Source organism: Balaenoptera acutorostrata, chromosome 8, assembly GCF_949987535.1.
Source record: "Balaenoptera acutorostrata chromosome 8, mBalAcu1.1, whole genome shotgun sequence".
Taxonomy (NCBI): Eukaryota; Metazoa; Chordata; class Mammalia; order Artiodactyla; family Balaenopteridae; genus Balaenoptera; species Balaenoptera acutorostrata.
In genome coordinates this window covers 60403273-60430349 of record NC_080071.1, presented here as the reverse complement: position 1 = coordinate 60430349, position 27077 = coordinate 60403273, and the positions used below count along the sequence as shown (strand labels likewise).

General features: G+C 38.1%; 1 protein-coding gene across 1 annotated transcript in view; it reads left to right on the top strand.

Moving 5' to 3' along the window:
- The window catches only part of C2CD6 (C2 calcium dependent domain containing 6), a 120243-nt gene that overhangs the window by 21855 nt on the left and 71311 nt on the right, over positions 1-27077 (top strand). Inside the window, exons 2-4 of the mRNA XM_007190533.2 lie at positions 5675-5761; positions 8851-8902; positions 10271-10416. Coding sequence (XP_007190595.2) covers positions 5675-5761; positions 8851-8902; positions 10271-10416 — 285 coding nt within the window. The remainder of the gene's footprint in view (positions 1-5674; positions 5762-8850; positions 8903-10270; positions 10417-27077) is intronic.

The following is a 27077-nucleotide window of genomic DNA, read 5'->3' as shown; positions in this document are numbered from 1 at the left end:
TGTCCTTGTCCCCACGGTGAAACAGAGCCACCCCCCGCCTCTGCAGGAGACCCCCCAACACCAGCAGGTAGGTCTGGTTCAGTCTCCCCCAGGGTCACAGCTCCTTCCCCTGCGTCCCGATGCACACATTACTTTGTGTGTGCCCTCCAAGAGTGGGGTCTCTGTTTCCCCCAGTCCTGTCGAAGTCCTGCAATCAATTCCCACTAGGCTTCAAAGTCTGATTCTCTAGGAATTCCTCCTCCCGTTGCCGGACCCCCAAGTTGGGAAGCCTGACGTGGGGCTCAGAACCTTCACTCCAGTGGGTGGACTTCTGTGGTATAAATGTTCGCCAGTCTGTGAGTCACCCACCCAGCAATTATGGGATTTGATTTTACTCTGATTGCACCCCTCCTACTGTCTCACTGTGGCTTCTCCTCTGTCCTTGGACGTGGGGTATCCTCCTTGGTGAAGTCCAGGGTCTTCCTGTCAATGATTGTCCAGCAGCCAGTTGTGATTCTGGTGCTCTCGCAAGAGGGAGTGAGAGCACGTCCTTCTACTCCGCCATCTTGATTAATTTGTCTCCAATAGTTTTTAAGATGTTCTTATCTTAACATGAGTTTATTTCAAAAAGATAGTTATTTTCACACATTAAAATGTCATCACCTTACTCTGAAAGGATAGAGAAGTATATATTTTAAAATATTTGCTAGTTTATATACTACTGACTGTCATCACAGAAGAGTTTAGCAAATTGCAACATTTATCTTTTTGTAAAACCAAACTGCATGATGCATCTTTATGTTTGCCAACTTTTTAAAATGCTTTGCCATGAAATTTCTTGGCATCAGTTCTCATCTATTTGCAAAGCAGACTAAATATTCTACTACTTAATGTAATTGGTCAACCCACTTAACTAGCAAACGCAATACCCTGAAAGCATGAGGGCACTGATATGAACCCCTCTGAGTGTGAAACTCACACTTTTACTCAGAATATTTGTCTACTGCTTATAGTCGTCTGTATGTGCTTACTTCCTTATTTGTTAAAGAAGTTGGAAAATTCTAATATTTTCTCCTGCTACTCTAGAGAATAATCCTTGGTCCCTGCTGTGAGTGGTCTTGTTTCATGGGGTCAGAGAACCACAGAGTGTGAAAAGGAGTCGTTGCTCCCGAGCTTGGGCAGGGAAAAAGACGATTTAAAACATCTCTTTTAGACCTAATTCCATGCACCTGTAGCTTGTACAATGAATGGCAGTGTCTGACCAATCGAATAAATCATTCTTTTTCCATGTATAAGATCTGTGCAGAGAATGAGTAAAGATAAAACTGTCTCTTCTCAACATTTGTTTTACTTATAGTGAAACTGTCATTGTTTTGTTATCTGTCTTCAACACCAGCCTGAACTTCTGAAGGGCAGGAACGTCTCAAGCTGGAATCAGCAAATTGCCAGGCATATAGTCCTGCCAGCACATTAGTGAATGTTAATTGATGTAAGGATAGTGAGCTTGCCATTAGTGCTGGGAGTGGGAGCATCCTAGGAAAAGGTAATCATGTAGACTAGTAGGTTTTCAAAGAAACTGTGGAATGGGGGAGAGTGGGCCAGAAAGGCCATTGGGGAGGAAGTGCAGAGCAATGTGAGTGAATGTTCAGACTTTAAAATAGAAGTGCCACGAGGAACTTCTGCTTTTGGGGGCCAAAAGCAGCAGAGAGGTAAGGCATAGTGGAATTAACTGAAATTAAAATTCTCTGCAGGTTCAGGAGAAATTCTAGATGGTATCAGAGGCTTTATGAGACTAGCCTTTAGAAGTTTTGTTCAAGGTTCTAATAGAATTTTGGCAAAAAGTTGTTTTGTTCATGCTGCTGCCATTGAAGAGAGCTCTGCTCATATGAGGAAGGAAAAGTAAAAAGGTAAGAAAATGAGGGATTGTTAAGTATAAAATACCAGGTTGTTAAGGATAAATTGAGTATTAGTATTCTAAAGGATTTTTCCCCAATTATTTTGTATTTATTAAAATGCGTATTCAAAGTAGACTTCCATAATAAGATCATTAAAACATTAGAAAATATGAGGTTCCATATTAAATACACATACACTGTCCACAGATTGATATTTTTGCAACAATTGTTTTGTATTTGAAACAATACAAAAAATAAAACAATTTTTGTACAGTAATTGTCGTTCAGTTAGCTTAACCTATGATTTAATCATATATATAAAAAAAAAACACATTAAGCCAGTCAAGTGCAGCAATAACAAAATGATCCAAGATGTATAAAACAAATGTTTTCAGTACACTGAAAGTATTTGTTTTGTACTTTAAAACAAAATTTTCAACATAATAAGGAATTATTACATACTGTAAAAATTAAACAAGTGATTCTTGAAAGACACAACGACAAAGATTCCTGGGAAATTATTGTTTATAAATAAGGCCATATTGATTCAAGTTCAGCGAAGGTTGGGAATAAATACAATTCTCCTTTTCAGGTTAGATTTTTTTTTTTTTTTAACATCTTTATTGGAGTATAATTGCTTTACAATGGTGTGTTAGTTTCTGCTTTATAACAAAGTAAATCAGTTATACGTATACATATGTTCCCATATCTCTTCCCTCTTGCATCTCCCTCCCTCCCACCCTCCCTATCCCACCCCTCTAGGTGGTCACAAAGCACAGAGCTGATCTCCCTGGGCTATGCAGCTGCTTCCCACTAGCTATCTATTTTACGTTTGGTAGTGTATATATGTCCATGCCACTCTCTCACTTTGTCACATCTTACCCTTCCCCCTCCCCATATCCTCAAGTCCATTCTCTAGTAGGTCTGTGCCTTTATTCCCGTCTTGCCACTAGGTTCTTCATGACCTTTTTTTTTTTTTCCCTTAGATTCCATATATATGTGTTAGCATACTGTATTTGTTTTTCTCTTTCTGACTTACTTCACTCTGTATGACAGACTCTAACTCCATCCACCTCACTACAAATAACTCAATTTCGTTTCTTTTTATGGCTTTTTATGGCTGATATATATTTCGTTTCTTTTTATGGCTGATACAATATTCCATTGTATATATGTGCCACATCTTCTTTATCCATTCATCCGATGATGGACACTTAGGTTGCTTCCATGTCCTGGATATTGTAAATAGAGCTGCAATGAACATTTTGGTACATGACTCTTTTTGAATTATGGTTTTCTCAGGGTATATGCCCAGTAGTGGGATTGCTGGGTCATATGGTAGTTCTATTTTTTAGTTTTTTAAGGAACCTCCATACTGTTCTCCATAGTGGCTGTATCAATTTACATTCCCACCAACAGTGCAAGAGGGTTCCCTTTTCTCCACACCCTCTCCAGCATTTGTTGTTTGTAGATTTTCTGATGATGCCCATTCTGACTGGTGTGAGATGATATCTCATTGTAGTTTTGATTTGCATTTCTCTAATGATTAATGATGTTGAGCATTCTTTCATGTGTTTGTTGGCAATGTGTATATCTTCTTTGGCGAAATGTCTATTTAGGTCTTCTGCCCATTTTTGGATTGGGTTGTTTGTTTTTTTGTTATTGAGCTGCATGAGCTGCTTGTAAATTTTGGAGATTAATCCTTTGTCAGTTGCTTCATTTGCAAATATTTTCGCCCATTCTGAAGGTTGTCTTTTCGTCTTGTTTATGGTTTCCTTTGCTGTGCAAAAGCTTTTAAGTTTCATTAGGTCCCATTTGTTTATTTTTGTTTTTATTTCCTTTTCTCTAGGAGCTGGGTCAAAAAGGATCTTGCTGTGATTTATGTCATAGAGTGTTCTGCCTATGTTTTCCTCTAAGAGTTTGATAGTGTCTGGCCTTACATTTAGGTCCTTAATCCATTTTGAGTTTATTTTTGTGTATGGTGTTAGGGAGTGTTCTAATTTCATACTTATACATGTACCTGTCCAGTTTTCCCAGCACCACTTATTGAGGAGGCTGCCTTTTCTCCATTGTATATGCTTGCCTCCTTTATCAAAGATAAGGTGACCATATGTGCGTGGGTTTATCTCTGGGCTTTCTATCCTTTTCCATTGATCTATATTTCTGTTTTTGTGCCAGTACCATACTGTCTTGATTACTGTAGCTTTGTAGTATAGTCTGAAGTCAGTGAGCCTGATTCCTCCAGCTCCATTTTTCGTTCTCAAGATTGCTTTGGCTATTCGGGGTCTTTTGTGTTTCCATACAAATTGTGAAATTTTTTGTTCTAGTTCTGTGATAAATGCCAGTGGTAGTTTGATAGGAATTGCATTGAATCTGTAGATTGCTTTGGGTAGTAGAGTCATTTTCACAATGTTGATTCTTCCAATCCAAGAACATGGTATATCTCTCCATCTATTTGTATCATCTTTAATTTCTTTCATCAGTGTCTTATAATTCTCTGCATACAGGTCTTTTGTCTCCTTAGGTAGGTTTATTCCTAGATATTTTATTCTTTTTGTTGCAATGGTAAATGGGAGTGTTTTCTTAATTTCACTTTCAGATTTTTCATCATTAGTGTATAGGAATGCAAGAGATTTCTGTGCATTAATTTTGTATCCTGCTACTTTAACAAATTCATTGATTAGCTCTAGTAGTTTTCTGGTGGCATCTTTAGGATTCTCTATGTATAGTATCATGTCATCTGCAAACAGTGACAGCTTTACTTCTTCTTTTCCGATTTGGATTCCGTGTATTTCTTTTTCTTCTCTGATTGCTGTGGCTAAAACTTCCAAAACTATGTTGAATAATAGTGGTGAGAGTGGGTAACCTTGTCTTGTTCCTGATCTTAGTGGAAATGGTTTCAGTTTTTCACCATTGAGGATGATGTTGGCTGTGGGTTTGTCATATATGGCCTTTATTATGTTGAGGAAAGTTCCCTCTCTGCCTACTTTCTGCAGGCCTTTTATCATAAATGGGTGTTGAATTTTGTCGAAAGCTTTCTCTGCATCTATTGAGATGATCATATGGTTTTTCTCCTTCAATCTGTTAATATGGTGTATCACGCTGATTGATTTGCATTAGATTTTTAATAGACAGTTTGTTCACTATTCCCCTCACCCTTCCTCTCCTTTCCCCTCCCATCCCTTTCTCTTTACTTTACTATACAAATCTATATTAAAATGTCTTGTAATTTTTAAACGCTAACCATTATGTGTTGTGCCAGAGCCCTTAAGAACAAAGTTAATTATTAGCCCAGAAATATTTGTTAGTAGGGTTACTCTGGATGAAATCACACAACCAAAAACCAAAAGCCATCTGTTCATTACTTCTTTCCACTGTACCTACTATTCCTAAGGATTAAATTCCAGTTCCTTCAGTGGCTGATGACTGAAAGAATATTGGAATAATTTGCAAGCAGAATTACTGCCATTTGTGGGATACAGGACCTAGTCCACATTAGATTAAGACCATCATTTTTAGTTAACAAGGAGAACTCATTGTTTATGCTATTATGTACTTCTCTCCTCTCTCATAATTCCTTTAATTATTTTATATTTAACTATACAGATTTTGTTTCTCTGCTAACTTAATGATAAACTTAGTGAGGATAGAGATGAGTTTTCAAGTCATAGAATATAAGTTATAAAATATATGATACCTGATACTAGATGCTCATAAAATTTTTGTTGAAGTATAACATCTTTTCTAATTATATTTTTCTCTGCCTTATAAAGTCTTAAATTAATTTATTTACATTGTAGATGCTGAGAAAAACTCTTAAAGGGTCTGAAAGTAAAGAACTAGAAGTAACACCTGAGGCACCAACTTTGGTGCCATTTGGGGATGTGGTATGTATGACTAAACCTCAATAAACCTGTACAAATTATTTTTTATTTCATATGAAAACGATTTAATGTCAAAAAGCCTGTGTAGAAAATGGTCCTCTCTGATAAACATATTCATGAATTTTTCATTTTTGTGAGTCAGAAGAGCATTCTAATAATCATTGAAATTATGGAAAACATCCTGATTTACAGAAAAGATGTCTCTACTAGGGATTCCCAAATGCTAGTTACATCAGAATTACCTGGGATACTTTTTTAAAACATTGATTCTTGGGCCCCACTTAAGATCTGCTAACTTAGAATCTGAGAATAGGGCCTAGGAACCAGTATTTTTGTTAAGCTCTTCAGATAATTATATTTTTGTCAGATTTAGGGACCTTTGAGTGATAATGGATCCCACATCTCTCCTTCATCCAAAAAATAATAAACCATAGAAACAAAAACAAACATACTCATCTGTCATACACGTACACACACAGGTGGGACCTACTGTCTAGGCTGAGAACCAGAAAAGTCTGTTTTCTCTTTTGGGCGCTATAGAGAGAGTATAGGCCGTGAGGATCTCTGTATGTTTAGAACTATCAAATATTGTGGTATTCTTTCACAGTTACCTTTATTTTCTAAACACTATTAGAAGAATTAGTGGGTGTGAAATGAGAGTTTCTCTTGTGTCTCTTCTCTAGTTCCTATTGTCTACTAATACATTTTCTTGATTAAAAAATATATGATGAATTTAACACCACCTTTTTAGGGGGAAAATAAGAATAATTCATGTATACATTTTTGTTTTTACAGAATGACTGTGGTGTACCTTACTCATAAAATTATATAACACTTTCTTCCCTCTATCATAATCAAGGTTGAAGTATAAGCCTACACTGTCCGACTCTAAACTTAGAAAAGATTCTTTGAAATCACTTTTGGCCATAAACTATTATGCATGTCACTATGTTGACATACTAATTTCTGTAATCCATATTCTTGAAAATGACTTCTGCATCTCTTTAGAACTCATATTTTGAAGAATCTTTTTATTTCTCCCACAGTTCCTTATAGTTCATATTTTCCTTATTTGAATTGCATATTGCTAGACATCAAAAAGCTTCTCTTAAGAGTTAGCTGGAAGTTTTGACAGAGAGATGTTTGGCATGTGACTGATGGCTCCTCCCGGTGTGTGATTCAGCCACATCACCTTCTCTTTGAATGTTCTGTGATTTGGCAAAGTTGGTGTATGTGTAGGCCATGATAACTACATCACAACCCCACTACTCCTATTTCTAATAATCATATCCCATTTTCAGAAAAAAATGAAAAAGATGTCTTAAAATTGAGCACATAAAGTACTTTTGTGAACAGCTGTGGTTGCCTTCCTGTTTTAAGTGCATGTTTGAGAGTGTTTCGGGGGTCAAGGTGTTGACAGGGTTATTGCTTTGGGCCACAGATGGGTCTCACAGTCTGTGGCAACATTTGTTTTCTGCAACCTGTGAATGGTCATCATTATGGTTTTTGTTTTGATTTTTTTGTTTGTTTGTTTTTGGCTGCATTGGGTCTTTGTTGCTGTGCATGGGCTTTCTCTAGTTGCAGCGAGCAGGGGCTACTCTTCATTGTGGTGCACGGGCTTCTTATTGTGGTGGCTTTTCTTGTTGCGGAGCATGGGCTCTAGGCTCACAGGCTTCAGTAGTTGCAGCATGCAGGCTTAGTAGTTGCGGCACACAGGCCCTAGAGCGTGCGAGCTTCAGTAGTTGAAGCGCACGGGCTCAGTAGTTGTGGCTTGAGGGCTCTAGAGTGCAGGCTCAGTAGTTGTGACATGCAGGCTTAGTTGCTCCGTGGCGTGTGGGATCTTCCCGGACCAGGGATCAAGCCCGTGTCCCCTGCATTGGCAGGTGAATTCTTAACCACTGTGCCACCAGGGAAGTCCCATCATTATGGTTTTGAATGTTAAATCTTTTTCTATACTTGAATAGAAATTTATTCTCTTTTTTATATTATATGGATCTCTTATGTAAAAGTATAAAAAGCTATTGAAATATAAGGAAAATTAGGATAGTTGCTGATGGCTTCATGTTGAGACACTTGGCAGGCAGTGATTTATGACAGAATTTTTATATATAGAATTATGCAAAACAGAATTATAGCTATATTTCCCTGTTTTACCCTCCTTGTGTGCACCCAATTTTAAGAAGTAAACAGTGATTCATGGACTTTCCTATGGCAATACCATTTTAAGTCTCACCTAGATTAGAACCTTTCTTTTAACATAACATTATATACTTATGTCTCTCTAAGAAGTAGACCACAATATTTTCTTCTTTAGAATTTCATCATTCAGATACAGTAGTCTTTTAATTAAATATTGAGTGCTAACTTCTTTTTCTGCATTGTTCTAAAACCAAATCCTTAAAATTATTTACGCTATATTTAAAACTACTATTGGGCCATTTATTTTGTTTCACAGATATTTAATATAATATTGCTCTTGTTTTTACTTGGTTTTTAAAACCAAACATGGCTGAATTAAGATCAAATGGCTTACATTTGGCTAATACTGCATATTAGTATTCAAGTATTCCTGTATTAATTTTGTACTTGGTTTTATGGTTAAACACAAGATATAATTTTCCTTAACGTTTGGAAACACTTTGTACAAGAGAGAATGAATATTTCACAGCCCTTGTCATATTATAGTCAGTTAATGATTATTGAATGAATAAAGTGGTTTTAGGATACTGGATAAAAAAGCTTATCTGAAGCAAGGCATATTTCTTATTATATGCGAGATGCTATGTTGTATCAGTTCTCACCTAATGTAAAATCGAAATGATTCAAAGAGTGACAGTTGGATTGAAGTTAATAAATGAACCATTTTTTCCTTTGTATTCTTGTTTGTTTTAAGTTTACTTTGAACATATCTTGCCTATTTTTCTGCTTTCTGGTGTTTTCTATAACTAGATGTTTCTAATAAGAAAAAATATTTCTAATGAGAAAAACTAACAAAGTGAAACTTTAAAAAAATGTAGTTTGGTGAGAGTAAAATGGAAGAAAAGTTAACTTTTAAAAATTAATTCGCTGTGTTTTTATTTTGATTGTTATAGGTTGGCTGCCTAGCCATTCATGTAAAGAACTGCAAACATTTTACGCCTAAGAGTATCCTTTCTTTTGATTTAAGAACCATACTGTGATCATATATCACTGTTTCTGTTATATATTGCTGCCTTACAAAACACTCTAAGACTCAGTGGCTTAAAACATTAACCACTTTATTACCAATCACTATCTGTATGTTCACTAGGTGGTTCTTCTGCTTCACGTTATCACAGCTGGGGCTGCAGTTCAGAAGGGCTGGGATACCTAAAACGGCTCATTTACATGTCTGGTGCCTTAGTGAGAATGCCTGAAAGACTGGACTTAGCTGAGATGCTGAAAGGGTTAGACCTTTCTTTCCATGTAGTCCTAGGGTCTTGTCTTTCATCATTAAACATTTTTTTCTGCATTAATTCTGATTTAAAAATATTACATTAAAATATTGATTACTGAAGTTTTTGGTGTCCACTTAAATTTTGTACCCTGGGTAGTGCCACCCTATCCTAGTCTCAGCCCAGGTCATGTCAGTTGCATGTTAAAGTAGTCACAGGACCAGGCCAGATTCAAGAGCAGAGGAAAATAAACCCCACTTTTTGGTGTGGAGAGTGACAAAAGATTTTTAGCTATCTGTAATCCACCTCGATCATCATATAAGTTAAAGAAAATATACATATCTTCTTGGATGATAATACGAATTTATTTCTAATTAATAACTATGCTTCTCAAACATTGTTTAAAGGGTTTATTTTTCTCGGTGCCTTTAAATAAGCTGAATGCTTATTATTAGATCTGTCATGGCATAAAACCAGTCTCATTATGAAGACTTGATGTTTCTTTTGTATATAAAGTGAACTATTGAAGAGAATTCTAAATAGAGAGAGATTTGAAGATAATTAAATCATAAAACAAAATCGTTTTAATTCATGGAGTGCTATGAAAGATAAACATACAGACCAATATAGTATGAGTGAAGTATATAGTGAAGTGAATTACAAAGTAGAATGCTGCTTTAAATTTTGTTGTCCTCAAATTAAGAATAAATTACTCTGAAGTGACATATTTTTTGAAGTTTTAAATTTGTATGTAATTATGCTTAGAAAAAAATTTTCAAGTATGTATTGGAAATGTTTAGTCACCTTAAAAATAATATATAGGAAAATTTGCAAACGAATTATAATGGAAATATGAGGATAAAAGTATGAGAAGTAATCTAAGGAAGAATCAACCTTCTTTTCCTACTTATATTGTACCTACCACTGATGGGCAAAAATACTATTTTAAAAGACTTTCCTTATTGTTTAATATGCTCTATAATTTCTTTCTTTATTTGATTGATTCTTAGGTTTTGGCCTGAATTGTTTTATGGATTAATTTTACAATGTGTTACTGTTCAATTACAACAAAATTTGCTTCCTAATTATGTATTTTCAGTCAGTTTACAACATTACAGTAATTTGTTCATTCGCGTCTCTATTAACAACGTGGTGAAATGTACAAAAAAGTGTAGCTTGCTACCCCCAAACAATGAAGAGGACACTGTAATTACATTTGATGAAGTGAAATATTTTTCTGTACAGGTAATGTTAAATTTCTCTTCTAAATAAAAGAATGCATTTTTATAGTTTCAAACGTTCTACACTAATAATATCTTTTTTTTCTAGGGGACAGGAAAGAAACAAAAGCAATGTTCTTTTATTTGATACTTTACAGTATTTTATTTCTGTATTATAGGCTATATTGATGTTTTTACAGTTTACTGTAGAATACATAATCATGGTGTTCTTCTCTGAGATCTTGCTGTCGGTGATTCTGAGTGTTTATCACACATGGATGCATTTTTCTCTGTCTTAGTCTTCCCCTCCCATTTGCCCTCTTACACCTGCCTTAGTCGGCGTGGGCTACTATAACAAATTACCATAGACTGGGTGGCTTAAACAACAAACCTTTATTTCTCACCTTTCTGGAATGTGAGAAGTTCCTTATAAGGACAGTAATCAGATTCATGAGGGCTCCATTCTCATGACCTAGTGACCTCCCAAACACACCACCTACAAATGCCATCACGTTGGAGATTTAGGCTTCAACATATGAATTTTGAGGGGACACAAACGTTCAGTGCATAGCACACCTTTTTTTTTCATCTCCTTCTCCTTTCCCTCTCTCCTTTCTTCTTATATAGACTCTCTCTAATTACTTTCGCATGGATTAGCTTATTTAGTCTTTATAACCCTTGAAAATATATATATACTCTTACTATCATCTTTATTTTGCAGATGAGGAAACAGATACTATAAGGTTTAAAGAACTTTCTTAAGGTCATAGAACTAGTAATTGGTGGAGCTGAGAATGCAGTCAGTCTGGCTTCAAACTGGCTTCATTAAACCACCTCTCACACCAGAGCTTGCTATGCTGAGTTTGCTTCTGTTTACAGTTAAGCTTCTTAGAATCTTAAGTGTGTCTCAGAGTTGTCTTCAAAATGAGTGACACTATTTCATTTAGCTGTAGGATTCCTTGATTAGTCCAGTTGTTTCCTGATAGTTTTATTACATTAGCTGAATTTTAGTGAAATCCTAAAACGTTTCCTCTATACCATATATACGTATATATATATATTTTTTCAAACTTCATTTTGCTTAAGTGTTGAGTATTGAAGATAGTCCTTTAAACATAGTTTTAAAAAAGAGCATTGTTTTGCTATAGGCAATCCATATTATTTCTTTTACTTTGCCAATAATTTTCCTAGACTTCATTGCCAAGTTTTCAATAATTTTGTGGCTATATGTCCATTTAAATAAAACTTGAAATTAATACTGGAAAACAATATAAATTAATAGGGTGATTTTTAGCATAATCAAAATATTTTTCCTATATTTATTTTAATAGGAGCTATTAGTTTGAGTATAATAAGAGGAGAGTTTTAGTGGCACTCTAATGGAAAGTTTGGGAATGACCTATGACCTAGTAATATTTACATAGAAAATTGTACAAGCAAAGAAACATAAAAAAGCAAGACACATATTAACTCCAGGGAAATTAAAAAATGATACAGGGCAAGAAATATGATCATTGTAAGTATATTATTAAACCCTGAAAAATAGTTACATATACATAATAATATAAACACTAAGTATTATTCTAACAAAAAATGATATATAATATACTGGAGGACTGAGGGGAAAAGAAACGTGAAAATTGTGGGAGGAAGATGTTGAGAGTGAATATTTTTCTTCCACAATAAGCAGTCAGTAGATGATATATACATGACTTCAATGTTCATAGTAGCATTATTTACAGTAGCCAAGATATGGAAGCAACCTAAGTGTCCATCAACAGATGAATGGATAAAGAAGATATATATACATACATACATATATACATGTACATACACACAATGGAATACTACTCAGCCATAAAAAAATAATGAAATTTTACCATTTGCAGCAACACAGATGGACTTGGAGGGCTTTATGCTAAGTGAAGTAAGTCAGGAAAGACAAATACTATATGATATCACTTATATGTGAGATCTAAAAAATACAACAAACTAGTGAATATAACAAAAAAGAAGACTCAGGTACAGAGAACCAACTAGTGGTTACCAGTGGGGAGAGGGAAGGGGGAGGGGCAAAATAGGGATGGGGAGTTAAGAGCTACAAACTATTAAGTATAGAACAAGCTACAAGGATATATTGTACAACATGGGGAATATAGCAAATATTTTATAATAACTATAAATGGAGTATAACCTTTAAAACCTGTGAATCACTGTATTGTACACCTGTACTTTAAATAATATTATGCATCAACTATACTTCAGTTAAAAAAATAGATAGTATCTAAAAACTAAAAAGAAAAAAAGTAATTAGTAACATGATTTTATGCCAAAAACCAGAGAAATCCCTTAAAAAGGTTGAAAGGTGGCTTCTGAAGAGTGAAAATTAGGTAGTGGGTTGGGTAGTGTACTAAATTATACCTGGGATCGAATTTATGGAGGTATGACTGAATGACGACATAGAGAGGGTAATGCCATTGAAAGAAGAATTTATGATTTATATTTCCTGAGAAAAAGGGACACACCACACCACACCACACAAGGCCCCAGGGGAAGTTTCAGGGTGGTCAGGAGGCAGAAGACGGAAACAAGGGGAGAGCCCAAGCCAAAGCCTTTATTGGGGTTTCCTTGAGGAAGGTAATGCAGGGTGGAATTCAACAGTTTAGAATTAACTAATCTGAATAATTCCAGCAGGCTGTGGGCTGTAGTATAGTCTCTAGTTGCCTGGTACCTGGCCATGGGATGATTTAGGGCAGGGGAAATATTAGTTCCATATGAGAGATAAGGAGGTGGTTAGGGCTATAGACTTGAGATTGGTTAGTTAGCCTATGAAAGATGTGCTACTATCAAGCCAAGCCCTTTGCTATCTCTAGGATCTGGCTAGCCCTGGGAGGGAAATTCTCTCTCTGGCCAGCAAGCTTTTTAAGATGTTGAAACATCATAAAATATAGGGGAAAAAATGGTTAATACAAGTGGGAGAAAAAACATTTCTTTGATTTAGCCATTGTAAAACTGTTTGATTTTTAAACTATGTACTACCTAACTAGGATAAAATAAAATTATACTGTATATACTTTAGGACTTTAATTTGCTAAAGCTTACAAAGTAGATCTAGGTTAAAAATAAAAACATACAAACCAAAAAATACAAAGGAATAGCAAGTGGATTTAACCTAGTTTAATTGTTCTGGAAAGCTGTTGGGTAAGTGATGTTAAAACAAAACTCATATCAAAGAATGAATAGTAGAGGATTTCTGTTCTGGCCATGCTGGAGCAGCTGCTATTAGATTTACTCTTCTCTTCTAAACAACCCTAAAACTAGTAAAATATATGAAGCAACTATTTTTTGGTATTTTACAATGGGAATTGGAGGGCTGCAATCCTTAAGAGAAGGGAAGCACAAGAGGTGAGCTCCATGTTTACAATAGCTTTCTGTCTGGCAGCAAATCTGGCACAGGGAAGTGAAACCCAAACAGAAAGTAACAGTCTTTCTGGGTGGAGGAAGCAGAGGCTGAGCAGAGGAAACAGATGAGTTTTGGGCTGCTAAGCTGGCTGGAATTTGTAAAGCAGGGTACTAGAGAGGAGGGAGCAGCAGATAAGGAGCGCTAGAAATCTGTGTAGGTTTTCCACTCAGGTTCTTGGCTGGATCCTAAAGTGTGCATGTGCAAGGAGAGTTTGTAGGAGAAATTACAGAGAACAAGTGCTGGAGAGCTGAGAGCTGAATAGAGATTTCAGAAGTCACAAATTCAGAGTCTTTGGAGTCTGATGCAGCTAAAGTGGAGAGACCTTGTTGAACATTCTCAGTATTCAGTTGAGATCCCAGAAAGGCCAGGTCTTAGGAATAAGGATCATGTCCTAAGAGTAAGGGTTAAACCTACTAGGACTAAGGACAAAAACTGAAACAGACCTATCCTCAAACTTTTTCATAGAATCAAGATGATCTTCCAGTAGTTGATTGCCTTCCAGAAAAGAACTCAGTAGTTCTTAGAGGAAGATATAAAAACCCAGAGTCTCTATTACATATACTTCACAATGCCCATCATATAATAAAAAATTGCTATTCATGGGGAAATAAAAACAGACAATAGGGGTAAACCCCCTGGTGACCCAAATGTTTGAATCTGCAGATTGGAATGTTGTAACTATCATAAATATGTCAAAGTGGAAAAGGAGGACAAAATGGATGATCACAATGGGAATTTTGAAGAGAATGGAAACTAAAAAGAACCAAATGGAGATTCTAGATATGAAAAATATAATATTGACATGAAAAATTCATTTGAAATGTTTCAAAGCATTCTGAACAGAACAGAAGGATCTGTTAACTGAAAGACAAGTCAATAGAAATCATTCAAATTGAGGCTCAGAGAGAAAAAACATTGAAAAATGGAAGAGACCAGTGGGCAACATCACTCAATTTATAGATGTGTAACTACATGCCAGAAGGAAAGAAGAGGAAGTATTTAGAGTATTTAATATTTTAGAATTTTCTCTGCTAAACATTTTCCAAAGTCGATGAAAGACATCAATCTATAGATTCAAGAAACTCAGTGAACCTCAAGCAGAATAAGTACAAAGATGATCACACCAAAATACATCATAGTCAAACTGCTAAAAAGAAAAAAGAAAAAAGAAAATCTTAAAGGTAGCCAGAGGGAAAAAACACATGACATTCAAGTGAACAACAGTAAGAATAACAGCATACTTCCCATCAAAAACAGTGGAGGTCAGGGACTACCCTAGTGGTCCAGTGGTTAAGAATCTGCCTTCCAATGCAGGGGACACGGGTTCGATCCCAGGTTGGGCAACTAAGATCCCACATGCCACGGGGCAACTAAGCCTGTGTGCCACAACTACTGAGTCCATGTGCACTAGAGCCCGTGTGCCCCAACAAAGAGCCCACGTACCACAACAAAAGATCCCACGTGCCACAACAAATATCCTGCATACCTCAACTAAGACCTGACACAGCCAAATAAATTAAATAAATAAATAAATAAAATTTTTTAAAAAGTGGAGGTCAGGTGTCAAGGGAATGCTGTCTTTCAAGTGGTAAAAATAAGGTCAACCTAGATTTCTAAATGCAATGAAAATATTCTCCAAAAAGACTGTGAAAGACAAAAGCTGAGGGTTTGTATCATTTTAATAAACATCAAAGGAACGTTGATCCCAAATGGAAGTCCAGATTCACAGGAAGGAATGAAGAACACTGGTAATGGTAAATATATGGGTAAAAATAAAAGACTATTAAAAAGAAGAAAATAAATAAAAAGACTGTTTTAGAAATGTTCTCCAAAAGACTAGACTGGTTTTTTTTTTTTACATATATACATTTAAATTTTTTAAGTTATATATTGGAGTATAGTTGATTAACAATGTTGTGTTAATTTCAGATATACAGCAAAGTGATTCAGTTATACATATACATGTATCTAGTTTTCAAATTCTTTTCCCATTTAGGTTATTACAGAATATTTTTTAATTAGTTAATTAATTTTTGGCTGTGTTGGGTCCTCGTTGCTGCGCACGGGCTTTCTCTAGTTGCCGGCGAGTGGGGGCTACTCTTATGGTGTGTGGGTTTCTCACTGTGGTGGCTTCTCTTGTTGTGGAGCGTAGGCTCTAGGCACGTGGGCTTCAGTAGCTGTGGCATGTGGGCTCTGTAGTTGTGGCTCATGGGCTCTAGAGCACAGGCTCAGTAGTTGTGGCACACAGCCTTAGTGTCTCCATGGGATCTCCCTGGATCAGGGAACAAACCCGTGTCCCCTATATTGGCAGTGGATTCTTAACCACTGCGCCACCAGAGAGGTCCTTATTACAGAATATTGAGCAGCATTCCCTGTGCTATACAGTAGGTCTTTGCTGGTTATCTATTTTAAATATAGCAGTCTGTACATGTCAGTCCCAAACTCCCAGTCTATCCCTCCCTCTACACCCTTCCCCTGTGGTAACCATAATTTCATTCTCTAAGTCTCTGAGTCTGTTTCTGTTTTGTAAATAAGTTCACTTGTATATACTTTTTTAGATTTCACATATAAGGGATATCATATGATATTTATCTTTCCCACTTCATTTAGTATGATAATCTCCAGGTCCATCCATGTTGCCACAAATGGCATTATTTCATTCTTTTTAATGGCTGAGTAATATTCCATTGTATATATGTACTACATCTTCTTTATCCATTCCTTCATCGATGGACATTTAGGTTGCTTCCATGTCTTGGCTATAGTAAACAGTGCTGCAGTGAACATTGGCATGCATGTATCCTTTCAAATATTTGTTTTTCTCTGGATATATGCCCAGGAGTGGGATTGCTGGATCATATGGTAGCTCTATTTTTAGTTTTTTAAGGAACCTCCATACTGTTCTCCATAGTGGCTGTACCGATTTACATTCCCACCAACAGTGCAAGAGGGTTCCCTTTTCTCCACACCCTCTCCAGCATTTATTGTCTGTAGACTTTTTGATGATGGCCATTGTGACTGGTTTGAGGTGATACCTCATTGTAGTTTTGATTTGCATTTCTCTAATAATTAGCGATGTTGAGCATCTTTTCATGTGCCTCTTGGCCATCTGTTTGTCTTCTTTGGAGAAATGTCTGTTTAGGTCTTCTGCCCATTTTTTTGATTGGGTTGTTTGTTTTTTTGTTATTGAGCTGCATGAGCTGTGTGTAAATTTTGGAGATTGGTCCCTTGTCAGTCTCATCATTTGTAATATTTTCTTCCATTCTGTGGGTTGTCTTTTCGTTTTGTTTATGGTTTCCTTTGCTGTGCAAAAGCTTTTGAGTTTAATTATATCCCATTTGTTTATTTTTGTTTTTATTTCATTACTCTAAGAGACGGATTGAAAAAGATATTGTGATTTGTGTCAAAGAGAGTTCTGCATATGTTTTAGGATCCAGTCTTACATTTAGGTCTTTAATTCATTTTGAGTTTATTTTTGTTTATGGTGTTAGAGAATGTCCTAATTTCATTTTTTTACATGTAGCTGTCTAGTTTTCCCAGCACCATTTATTAAAGAGACTATCTTTTCTCCACTCTATACTCTTGCCCCCTTTGTCATAGAATAATTGAACATAGGGGCATGCATTTATTTCTGGACTTTCTATCATGTTCCATTGATCTATATTTCTGTTTTTGTGCCAGTACCATACTGTTTTGATTACTGTAGCTTTGTAGTATAGTCTGAAGTCAGGGAGCCTGATTCCTTCAGCTCCACTTTTCTTTCTCAAGATTGCTTTGGCTATTTGGGGTCTTTTGTGTCTCCATACAAATTTTGAGAATTTTTGCTCTAGTTCTGTGAAAAACGCCATTGGTAATTTGATAGGGATTGCATTGAATCTGTAGATTGCTTTGGGTAGTATAGTCATTTTGACAATATTGATTCTTCCAATCCAAAGGCATGGTATATCTTTCCATCTGTTTGTGTCATCTTCAATTTCTTTCATCAATGTCTTACAGTTTTCAGAGTACAGGTCTTTTGCCTCCTTAGGTAGGTTTATTTTATTCTTTTTGATGCAGTGGTAAATAGGATTGTTTCTTGAACTTCTCTTTCTTATCTTTCATTGTTAGTGTATAGAAATGTAACAGATTTCTATGTATTAATTTTTTAACTTTACCAAATTCATTGATGAGCTCTAGTAGTTTTCTGGTAGCATCTTTAGGATTTTCTCTGTATAGTATCATGTCATCTGCAAACATTGACAGTTTTACTTCTTCTTTTCCAATTCAGATTCTTTAAATTTGTTTTTCTTCTCTGATTGCCATGGCTAGGGCTTCCAAAAACTATGTTGAATAATAGTGGTGAAAGTGGACATCCTGGTCTTGTTCCTGATCTTGGAGGAAATGCTTTCAGCTTTAACCATTGAGTATGATGTTAGCTGTAGGTTTGTCATATATGGCCTTTATTATGCTGAGGTATGTTCCCTCTATGCCCACTTTCTGCAGAGTTTTTATCATAAATGTAAGACCAGGTACTATAAAACTCCTAGAGGAAAACATAGGCAGGACACTCTTTCACATAAATTGCAGCAATATCTTTTTGGATCCATGTCCTAGAGTAATGGAAATAAAAACAAAAATAAACAAATGGGACCTAATTATACTTAAAACCTTTTGCACAGAAAAGGAAACCATAAACAAAAGGAGAGTTTTTTTTTTAAATTACAGTTTCAATTTTACTACTTGTGATTGTGTCTGTTCATATTTTCTATTTTTTCCTGGTTCAGACTTGGGAGACTGCACCTTTCTAAGAATTTGTCCATTTCTTCCAGGTTGTTCATTTTACTGGTATATAGTTGCTTGCAGTAGTCTCTTACGATCCTTTGTGTTTCTGTGGTGTCCATTGTAACTTCTTCTTTTTCATTTCTAATTTTATTGATTTGAGGCCTCCACCTTTTTTTCTTGAAGAGTGTGGCTAAAGGTTTATCAATTCTGTCTTTTCAAAGAACCAGCTTTTAGTTTCATTGATCTTTTCTGTTGTTTTATTTTTCTCTATATCATTTATTTCTGCTCTGATCTTTATGATTTCTTTCCTTCTGCTAACTTTGGGTTTTGTATGTTCTTCTTTCTCTAGTTGCTTTAGGTGTAAGATTAGGATTTTATTTGGGAATTTTCTTGTTTCCTGAGGTAAGCTTGTATCACTATAAACTTCCCTCTTAGAGCTGCTTTTGCTGTGTCCCATAGGTTTTGGATCATCGTGCTTTTGTTTTCATTTGTCTCTATTTTGTTTTTAATCCTTTTTTTAATAGATCTTTATTGGAGTATAATTGCTTCACAATACTGTGTTAGTTTCTGTTGTACACCAAAGTGAATCAGCCGTATGCATACATATGTCCCCATATCCCTTCCCTCTTGAACCTCCCTCCATCCTCCCTATCCCACCCCTCTAGGTCATCATGAAGCACCAAGCTGATCTCTCTGTGCTATGCTGCTGCTTCCCACTAGCTAACTATTTTACATTTGGTAGTGTATATATGTCGATGCTACTCTCACTTCACCCCAGCTTCCCTCTCGCATCCCGTGTCCTCAAGTCCATTCTCTATGTCTACATCTTTATTCCTGCCCTGCAACTAGGTTCATCAGTACCAATTTTTTTTTTTTTAGATGCCATATATATGTGTTAGCATACGGTATTTGTTTTTCTCTTTTTGACTTACTTCACTCTGTGTGATAGACTCTGGGTCCATCCACCTCACTACAAGTAACTCAATTTCATTTCTTTTTATGGCTGAGTAATATTCCATTGTGTATATGTGCCACAACTTCTTTATCCGTTCATCTGTTGATGAACATTTAGGTTGCTTCCATGTCTTGGCTATTGTAAATAGAGCTGCAGTGAACATTGTGGTACATGACTCTTTTTGAATTATGGTTTTCTCAGCGTATATGCCCAGTAGTGGGATTGCTGGGTCATATGGTAGTTCTGTTTTTAGATTTTTAAGGAATCTCCATACTGTTTTCCATAGTGGTTGTATCAATTTACATTCCCACCAACAGTGCAGGAGAGTTCCCTTTGCACCACACCCTTTCCAGCATTTACTGTTTCTAGATTTTTTGATGATGGCCATTCTGACAAGTGTGAGATGATACCTCACTGTAGTTGTGATTTGCATTTCTCTAATAATTAGTGACATTGAGCATCTTTTCATGTGCCTCTTGGCCATCTGTATGTCTTCCTTGGTGAAGTGTCTGTTTAGGTCTTCCACCCATTTTTTAACTGGATTTTTTGTTTTTTTGATATTGAGCTCCATGAGCTGTTTGTATATTTTGGAGATTAATCCTTTGTCTGTTGTTTCATTTGCAAATATTTTCTCCCATTCTGAAGATTGTCTTTTTGTCTTGTTTATGGTTTCCTTTGCTGTGCTTATGTTATGTTTAAGTCCCATTTGTTTATTTTTGTTTCTCTAGGAGGTGGGTCAAAAAAGTTCTTGCTGTGGTTTATGTCAAAGAGTGTTTTCCCTATGTTTTCCTCTAAGAGTTTTATAGTGTCTGGTCTTACATTTAGGTCTTTAATCCATTTGAATTTATGTTTGTGTATGGTGTTAGGGAGTGTTCTAGTTTCATTCTTTTACATGTAGCTGTCCAGTTTTTCATTTGTCTCTAGGTATTTTTTAAATTCTTCTTTGGTTTCTTCAGTGATCCATTGGTTGTTTAGTGGCATATTGTTTAGCCTCCATCTGTTTATGTGTTTTACAGTTTTTTTCTTGTAGTTGATTTCTAATCTCATGGTGTTGTGGTCAGAAAAACTGCTTGATATGATTTCAGTTTTCTTAAATTTATTGGGGCTTGCTTTGTGGCCCAGTATGTGATCAGTCCTGGAGAATGTTCCATGTGCACTTGAGAAGAATGTGTATTCTGCTGCTTTTGGGTGGAATGCTCTATAAATATCAATTTATATCAAAATATCAAGTCCATCTGGTCTAATGTGTCTTTTAAGGCCTGTGTTTCCTTATTGATTTTCCGTCTGGATGATTCGTCCATTGATGGAGGTGGGGTGTTAAAGTCCCCCAGTATGGGACTTCCCTGGTAGCGCAGTCATTAAGAATCTGCCTGCCAATGCAGGGGACACAGGTTCGAGCCCTGCTCTGGGAAGATCCCACATGCCACAGAGCAACTAAAGCCCATGTGCCACAACTACTGAGCCTGAGTTCTGGAGCCCATGAGCCACAACTACTGAGCCTGCGTGCTGCAACTACTGAAGCCGCATGGCCTAGAGCTTGTGCTCTGCAACTAGAGAAACCACTGCACTGAGTAGCCCACTCACCACAATGAAGAGTAGCCCCCGCTCGCCGCAACTAGAGAAAGCCCGTGCGCAGCAACAAAGACCCAACACAGCCAAAAATAAAATATAAATAAATAAATTTATTTTAAAAAAAAAGTGCCCCACTACTACTGTGTTGCTGTCAGTTTCTCCTTTTATGACTGTTAGTATTTGCCTTATATATTGAGGTGATCCTATGTTGGGTGCATATGTATTTACAATTGTTGTATCTTTTTCTTAGATTGATCCTTTGACCATTATGTAGTGTCTTTCACTTTCAGTCTGTGTGTGTCCCTAGATCTGAAATGGGTCTCTTGTAGACAGCATATATACAGGTCTTGTTTTTGTATCCATTCAGCCAGTTTATATCTTTTGGTTGGAGCATTTAATACGTTTAAGGTACTTAAATGTATGTATGTTTTTATTGCCACTTTGTTCATTGTTTTGGATTTGTTTTTGTAGGTCTTTTTTCTTCCCTTACTCTTTTGTTCTCTTCTCTTGTGATTTGATGACTAATTTTAGTGTTGTGCTTGGATTCCTTTCTCTATTTTGTGTGTGTATCTATTGTAGATTTTCGGTTTTGAGGTTGCCATGAAGATTTGGTATCTATAACAGTCTGTATATAAACAAGATTGTTTTAAGTTGCTGGTCTTATAATGCATTTCCAATATCCTGCATTTGTGCTCTCCTCTTCTCACAGTCGCTGGTTGTGATATATTTGTGTGCAGATTATTTCCTACCTTTACTGTATGTTTGCCTTTACTGATAAGCTTTTCCATTTGTAATTTACTTGTTCCTAGTTGTGGCCTTTTCTTTTCCATCTAGAGAAGTTCCATTAGCATTTGTTGCAAAGCTGGGCTGGTGGTGCTGAATTCTCTTAGCTTTGGCTTGTCTGTAAAGCTTCTGATTTCTCCATTGAATCTGAATGAGAGCTTTGCTGGGTGGAGTATTCTTGGTTGTAGGTTCTTCCCTTTCATCACTTTAAATATATCATGCCACTCCCTTCCAGCCTGAGAGTTTCTGCTGAGAAATCAGCTGATAACCTTATGGGAATTCCCTTGCATGTTACTTGTTGCTTTTAATTTTTTTTTTTTTGTCTTTAATTTTTGTCAATTTATTCTTTGTGTCTCAGTGTGTTTCTCCTTGGGTTTGTCCTGCCTGGGACTCTCTGTGCTTCCTGGACATGGGTGACTGTTTCCTTTCCCATGTTAAGCAATTTCTTAGCTATTATCTCTTCAAATATTTTCTCAGGTCGTTTCTCTCTGTCTTCTCCTTTTGGGACCTCTATAATGTGAATCTTGGTGCATTTAATGTTGTCCCAGATCAAGATGGCAGTGTGGGAAGACGCGGAGTTCACGTCTCCCCATGACTAGGACACCCGCAGGATGCTGTGGCAGACCTCGCCACCCAAGGAGATGGGAGGAACCCCCAAGCGAACTGATAGGACATGGGGAGACCGAGGTGGGGGAAAAGTGGAAGCTGGACAGGACCGGCACCCCTGAGGGTGGCTGAGAGGGGGGAGGGGTTCCCACGCATGGAGGGACCCTTGGGGGCTTGGATCAGGGGGAGCACGCCCAGTGTATCCCCTGCCCTGTCAGCCAGAGAAATCTGCTTGGCTCTTTGGCCGGGTCCTATGCCCTCGGAGGCCCCCCTCTGGGCTGTGTGGGTCCTGGGGGCATAAGAGGGAGGCCAGGGGAGAGCAGGAGAGGCAAGCAGGAGGGGTCCTCCAGGACCAGAGTAGCAGGAGAGGAGTGGAGGGCATTTGCCCGCCCACTTGAGCCCAAGAAGCCTGCTGGGCTCCCAGATGGGTTCCCCCGCCCTCTGAGAACAGAGGCAGGAGGCACACCTGGGTCCCTTCTGTTCCTTTGAGCCTAAGCCCCACGCCCACACACCCAAGAGCCTTTTCCAGCCCTGCAGGTCCTAAGCATAGGCCCTGCCCATCACCCAAACCCTGCCTCTGCTTAGGCCCCGCCCTCCACAGCCAAAGCCTTTTCCAACTTTTTTTTTCTCCTCCTCTTTTTTACTATTGTGGTTCTGTTTTACCTTCTGGTTGTTGTTTTATCTATATTTTTATGTTTATATTCTTTCTAACATATCTGTTAGTTTTCTAGTCTAATTTTATTTTTTACTTTGTTATTGTTCTCCCCCCACCCCTTTTTTTTTTTTTTTTTTGCTGCTCCGTGTGGCTTACAAGATCTTGGTTCATGAGCTGGGGGTCAGGCCAAAGCTCCTGCAGTGGGAGCACCATGTCCAAGCCACTGGACTAACAGAGAACCTCAGACCCCAGGGAATATTCATCGGAGTGAGGTCTCCTGGAGGTCCTCATCTCAAAACCAAGACCCAGGTCTACCCAACAGCCTACAAACTCCAGTGTTAGAAGCCTCAGGCCAAACAAACAGTAAGACAGGAACACAGTCCCACTCATCAAAAAAGAAAAAAGGGGCTTCCCCAGTGGCGCAGTGGTTGGGAGTCCACCTGCCAATGCAGGGGACATGGGTTCGGGCCCTGGTCTGGTAAGATTCCACATGCCATGGAGCAACTGAGCCCATGCACCACAACTACTGAGCCTGTGCTCTGGAGCCCGCGAGCCACAACTGCTGAGCCCACGTGCCACAGCTGCTGAAGGCTGTGTGCCTAGAGCCTGTGCTCTGCAACAAGATAAGCCACCGCAATGAGAAGCCCTTGCACCCTAACAAAGAGTAACCCCCACTCGCCGCAACTAGAGAAGGTCCGCACAGCAACGAGGACCCAACACAGCCAAAAATAAACTAAAAAAAAAAAAAAAAAAAAGACAGCAAAATAATATGTCACAGATGAAAGAGCAAGGTAAAAACCTAGAAGACCAAATAAATGAAGAGGAAATAGTCAATCTACCTGAAAAAGAATTCAAAGTAATGATAGTAAAGATGATCCAGAATCTCAGAAATAGAATGGAGGCACGGATTGAGAAAATACAAGAAATTTTTAACAAAGATCTAGAAGAACTAAAGAACAAACAAACAGAGATGAACAACACAGTAACTGAAATGAAAAATACACTAGAAGGAATCAATAACAATAACTTAGGCAAAAGAACGAATAAGTGAGCTGGAAGACAGAATGGTGGAAATAACAGCCAAGAAGCAGATTACAGAAAAAAGAATGAAAAGAATTGAAGACAATCTCAGAGAGCTCTGGGACAACAGTAAATGCACCAACATTCGAATTATAGTGGTCACAGAAGAAGAGAAAAAGAAAGGGTTGAGAAATCATTTGAAGGGATTATAGTGGAAAACTTCCCTAACATGAGAAAGGAAATAGTCACTGAAGTCCAGGAAGCACAGAGAGTCCCATACAGGTTCAACCCCAGGAGAAACACACCAAGACACATATTAATCAAACTAACAAAAATTAAATTCAAAGAAAAAATATTAAAAGCAGCAAGGGGGCACCTTCAAGATGGTGGAGGAGTAAGACATGGAGATCACCTTCCTCCCCATAAATACATCAAAAATGCATCTACATGTGGAACAACTCGTACAGAACACCTACTGAACGCTGGCAGAAGACCTCCGACTTCCCCAAAGGCAAGAAACTCCCCATGTACCTGGGTAGGGCAAAAGAAAAAAGAAAAGACAGAGACAAAAGAATAAGGACGGGACCTGCACCTCTGGGAGGGAGCTGTGAAGGAGGAAAAGCTTCCACACACTAGGAAGCCCCTTCACTGGTGGAGATGGGGGGTGGTGGTGGGAAAGCGTTGGAGCCACGGAGGAGAGCAGAGCAACAGGAGTGCAGAGGGCAAAGCGGAGAGATTCCCGCACAGAGGATCGGTGCTGAGCAGCACTCATCAGCCTGAGAGGCTTGTCTGCTCACCCTCCAGGGCGGGACGGGTGGGGGCTGGGACCTGAGGCTCTGGCTTCTTTGGAGGTCAGATCCCAGGGAGAGGACTGGGGTTGGCTACATGAACACAGCCTGAAGGGGCTAGTGCGCCACAGCTAGCAAGGAGGGACTCCAGGAAAAAGTCTGGAACTGCCTAAGAGGCAAGAGACTATTGTTTCAGGGTGCACAAGGAGAGGGGGTTCAGAGCATGGCCTAAATGAGCTCCAGAGACGGGCGCAAGCTGTGGCTCTCAGCGCAGACAGCAGGGATGGGCATGAAATGCTAAGGCTGCTGCTGCAGCCACCAAGAAGCCTGTGTGCAAGCACAGGTCACTATCCACACCTCCCCGCCCGGGAGACTGTGCAGCCCGCCACTGCCAGGGTCCCGTGATCCAGGGACAACTTCCCCGGGAGAACACATGGCGTGCCTCAGGCTGTTGCAACGTCACACCGGCCTCTGCCGCTGCAGCCTCACCCCGCATTTCGTACCCCTCCCTCCCCCCAGCCTGAGTGAGCCAGAGCCCCGGAATCAGCTGCTCCTTTAACCCTGTCCTGTCTGGGCGGAGAACAGACTCCCTCAGGTGACCTACACACAGAGGTGGGGCAAAATCCAAAGCTGAACCCCAGGAGCTGTGCGAACAAAAAAGAGAAAGGGAAATTTCTCCCAGCAGCCTCAGGAGCAGTGGATTAAATCTCCACAATCAACTTGATGTACCCTGCATCTGTGGAATACCTGAATAGACAACGAATCATCCCAAAATTGAGGCGGTGGACTTTGGGAGCAACTGTAGATGGGGGGTTTGCTTTCTGCATCTAATTTGTTTCTGGTTTTATGTTTATCTTAGTTTAGTATTTAGAGCTTATTATAACTGGTAGATTTGTTTGATTTGGTTACCCTCTTCCTTTTTTTAAAATATAGATGTATATTTTTTCCTTTTTCTCTTTTTGTGAGTGTGTATGTGTATACTTCTTTGTGTGATTTTGTCTGTATACCTTTGCTTTTACCATTTGTCCTAGGGTTCTGTCTTTCCTTTTGTTTTTTTTTTAGTATAGTTTTTATTGCTTATTATCACTGGTGGATTTGTTTATTGGTTTGTTTGCTCTCTTTATTTCTTTCTATTTTTTAATTACTTTTTAAATGTTTTACTTTTAATGATTTTTTATTGTATTTTAATAACTTTATTTTATTTATTTTTCTTCCTTCCTTCCGTCCTTCCTTCCTTTCTGTCCTTTCCTTTCTTTCTTTCTTTCTTTCTTTCATTCGTTCTTTCTTTTCTTTCTTTTTCTCCCTTTTCTTCTGAGCTGTGTGGCTGACAGGGTCTTGGTGCTCCGGCTGGGTGTCAGGCCTGAGCCTCTGAGGTGGGAGAGCCGAGTTCAGAACATTGGACCACCAGAGACCTCCTGGCCCCACATAATATCAAATGGTGAAAGCTCTCCCAGAGATCTACATCTCAACACTAAGACCCAGCTCCACTCAACAACCAGCAAGCTACAGTGCTGGACACCCTATGCCAAACAAGTAGCAAGACAGTAACACAAATCCACCCATTAGCAGAGAGGCTGCCTAAAATCATAATAAGTTCACAGACACCCCAAAGTACACCACCAGACACGGTTCTGCCCACCAGAAAGACAAGATCCAGCCTCATCCACCAGAACACTAGTCCACCAGGCACTAGTCCCCTCCACCAGGAAGCCTACACAACCCACTGAACAAACCTTACCCACTGGGAGCAGATGCCAAAAACAATGGGAACCACAAACCTGCAGCCTGTGAAAAGGAGACCCCAAATGCAGTAAGTTAAGCAAAATGAGAAGACAGAGAAATACACAACAGATGAAGGAGCAAGGTAAAAACCCACCAGACTAAATAAATGAAGAGGAAATAGGCAGTCTACCTGAAAAAGAATTCAGAGTACTGATAGTAAAGATGATCCAAAATCTTGGAAATAGAATGGAGAAAATACAAGAAACGTTTAACAAGGGCCTAGAAGAAATAAAGAGCAAACAGACATTGATGAACAACATGATAAGTGAAATTAAAAATTCTCTAGAAGGAATCAATAGCA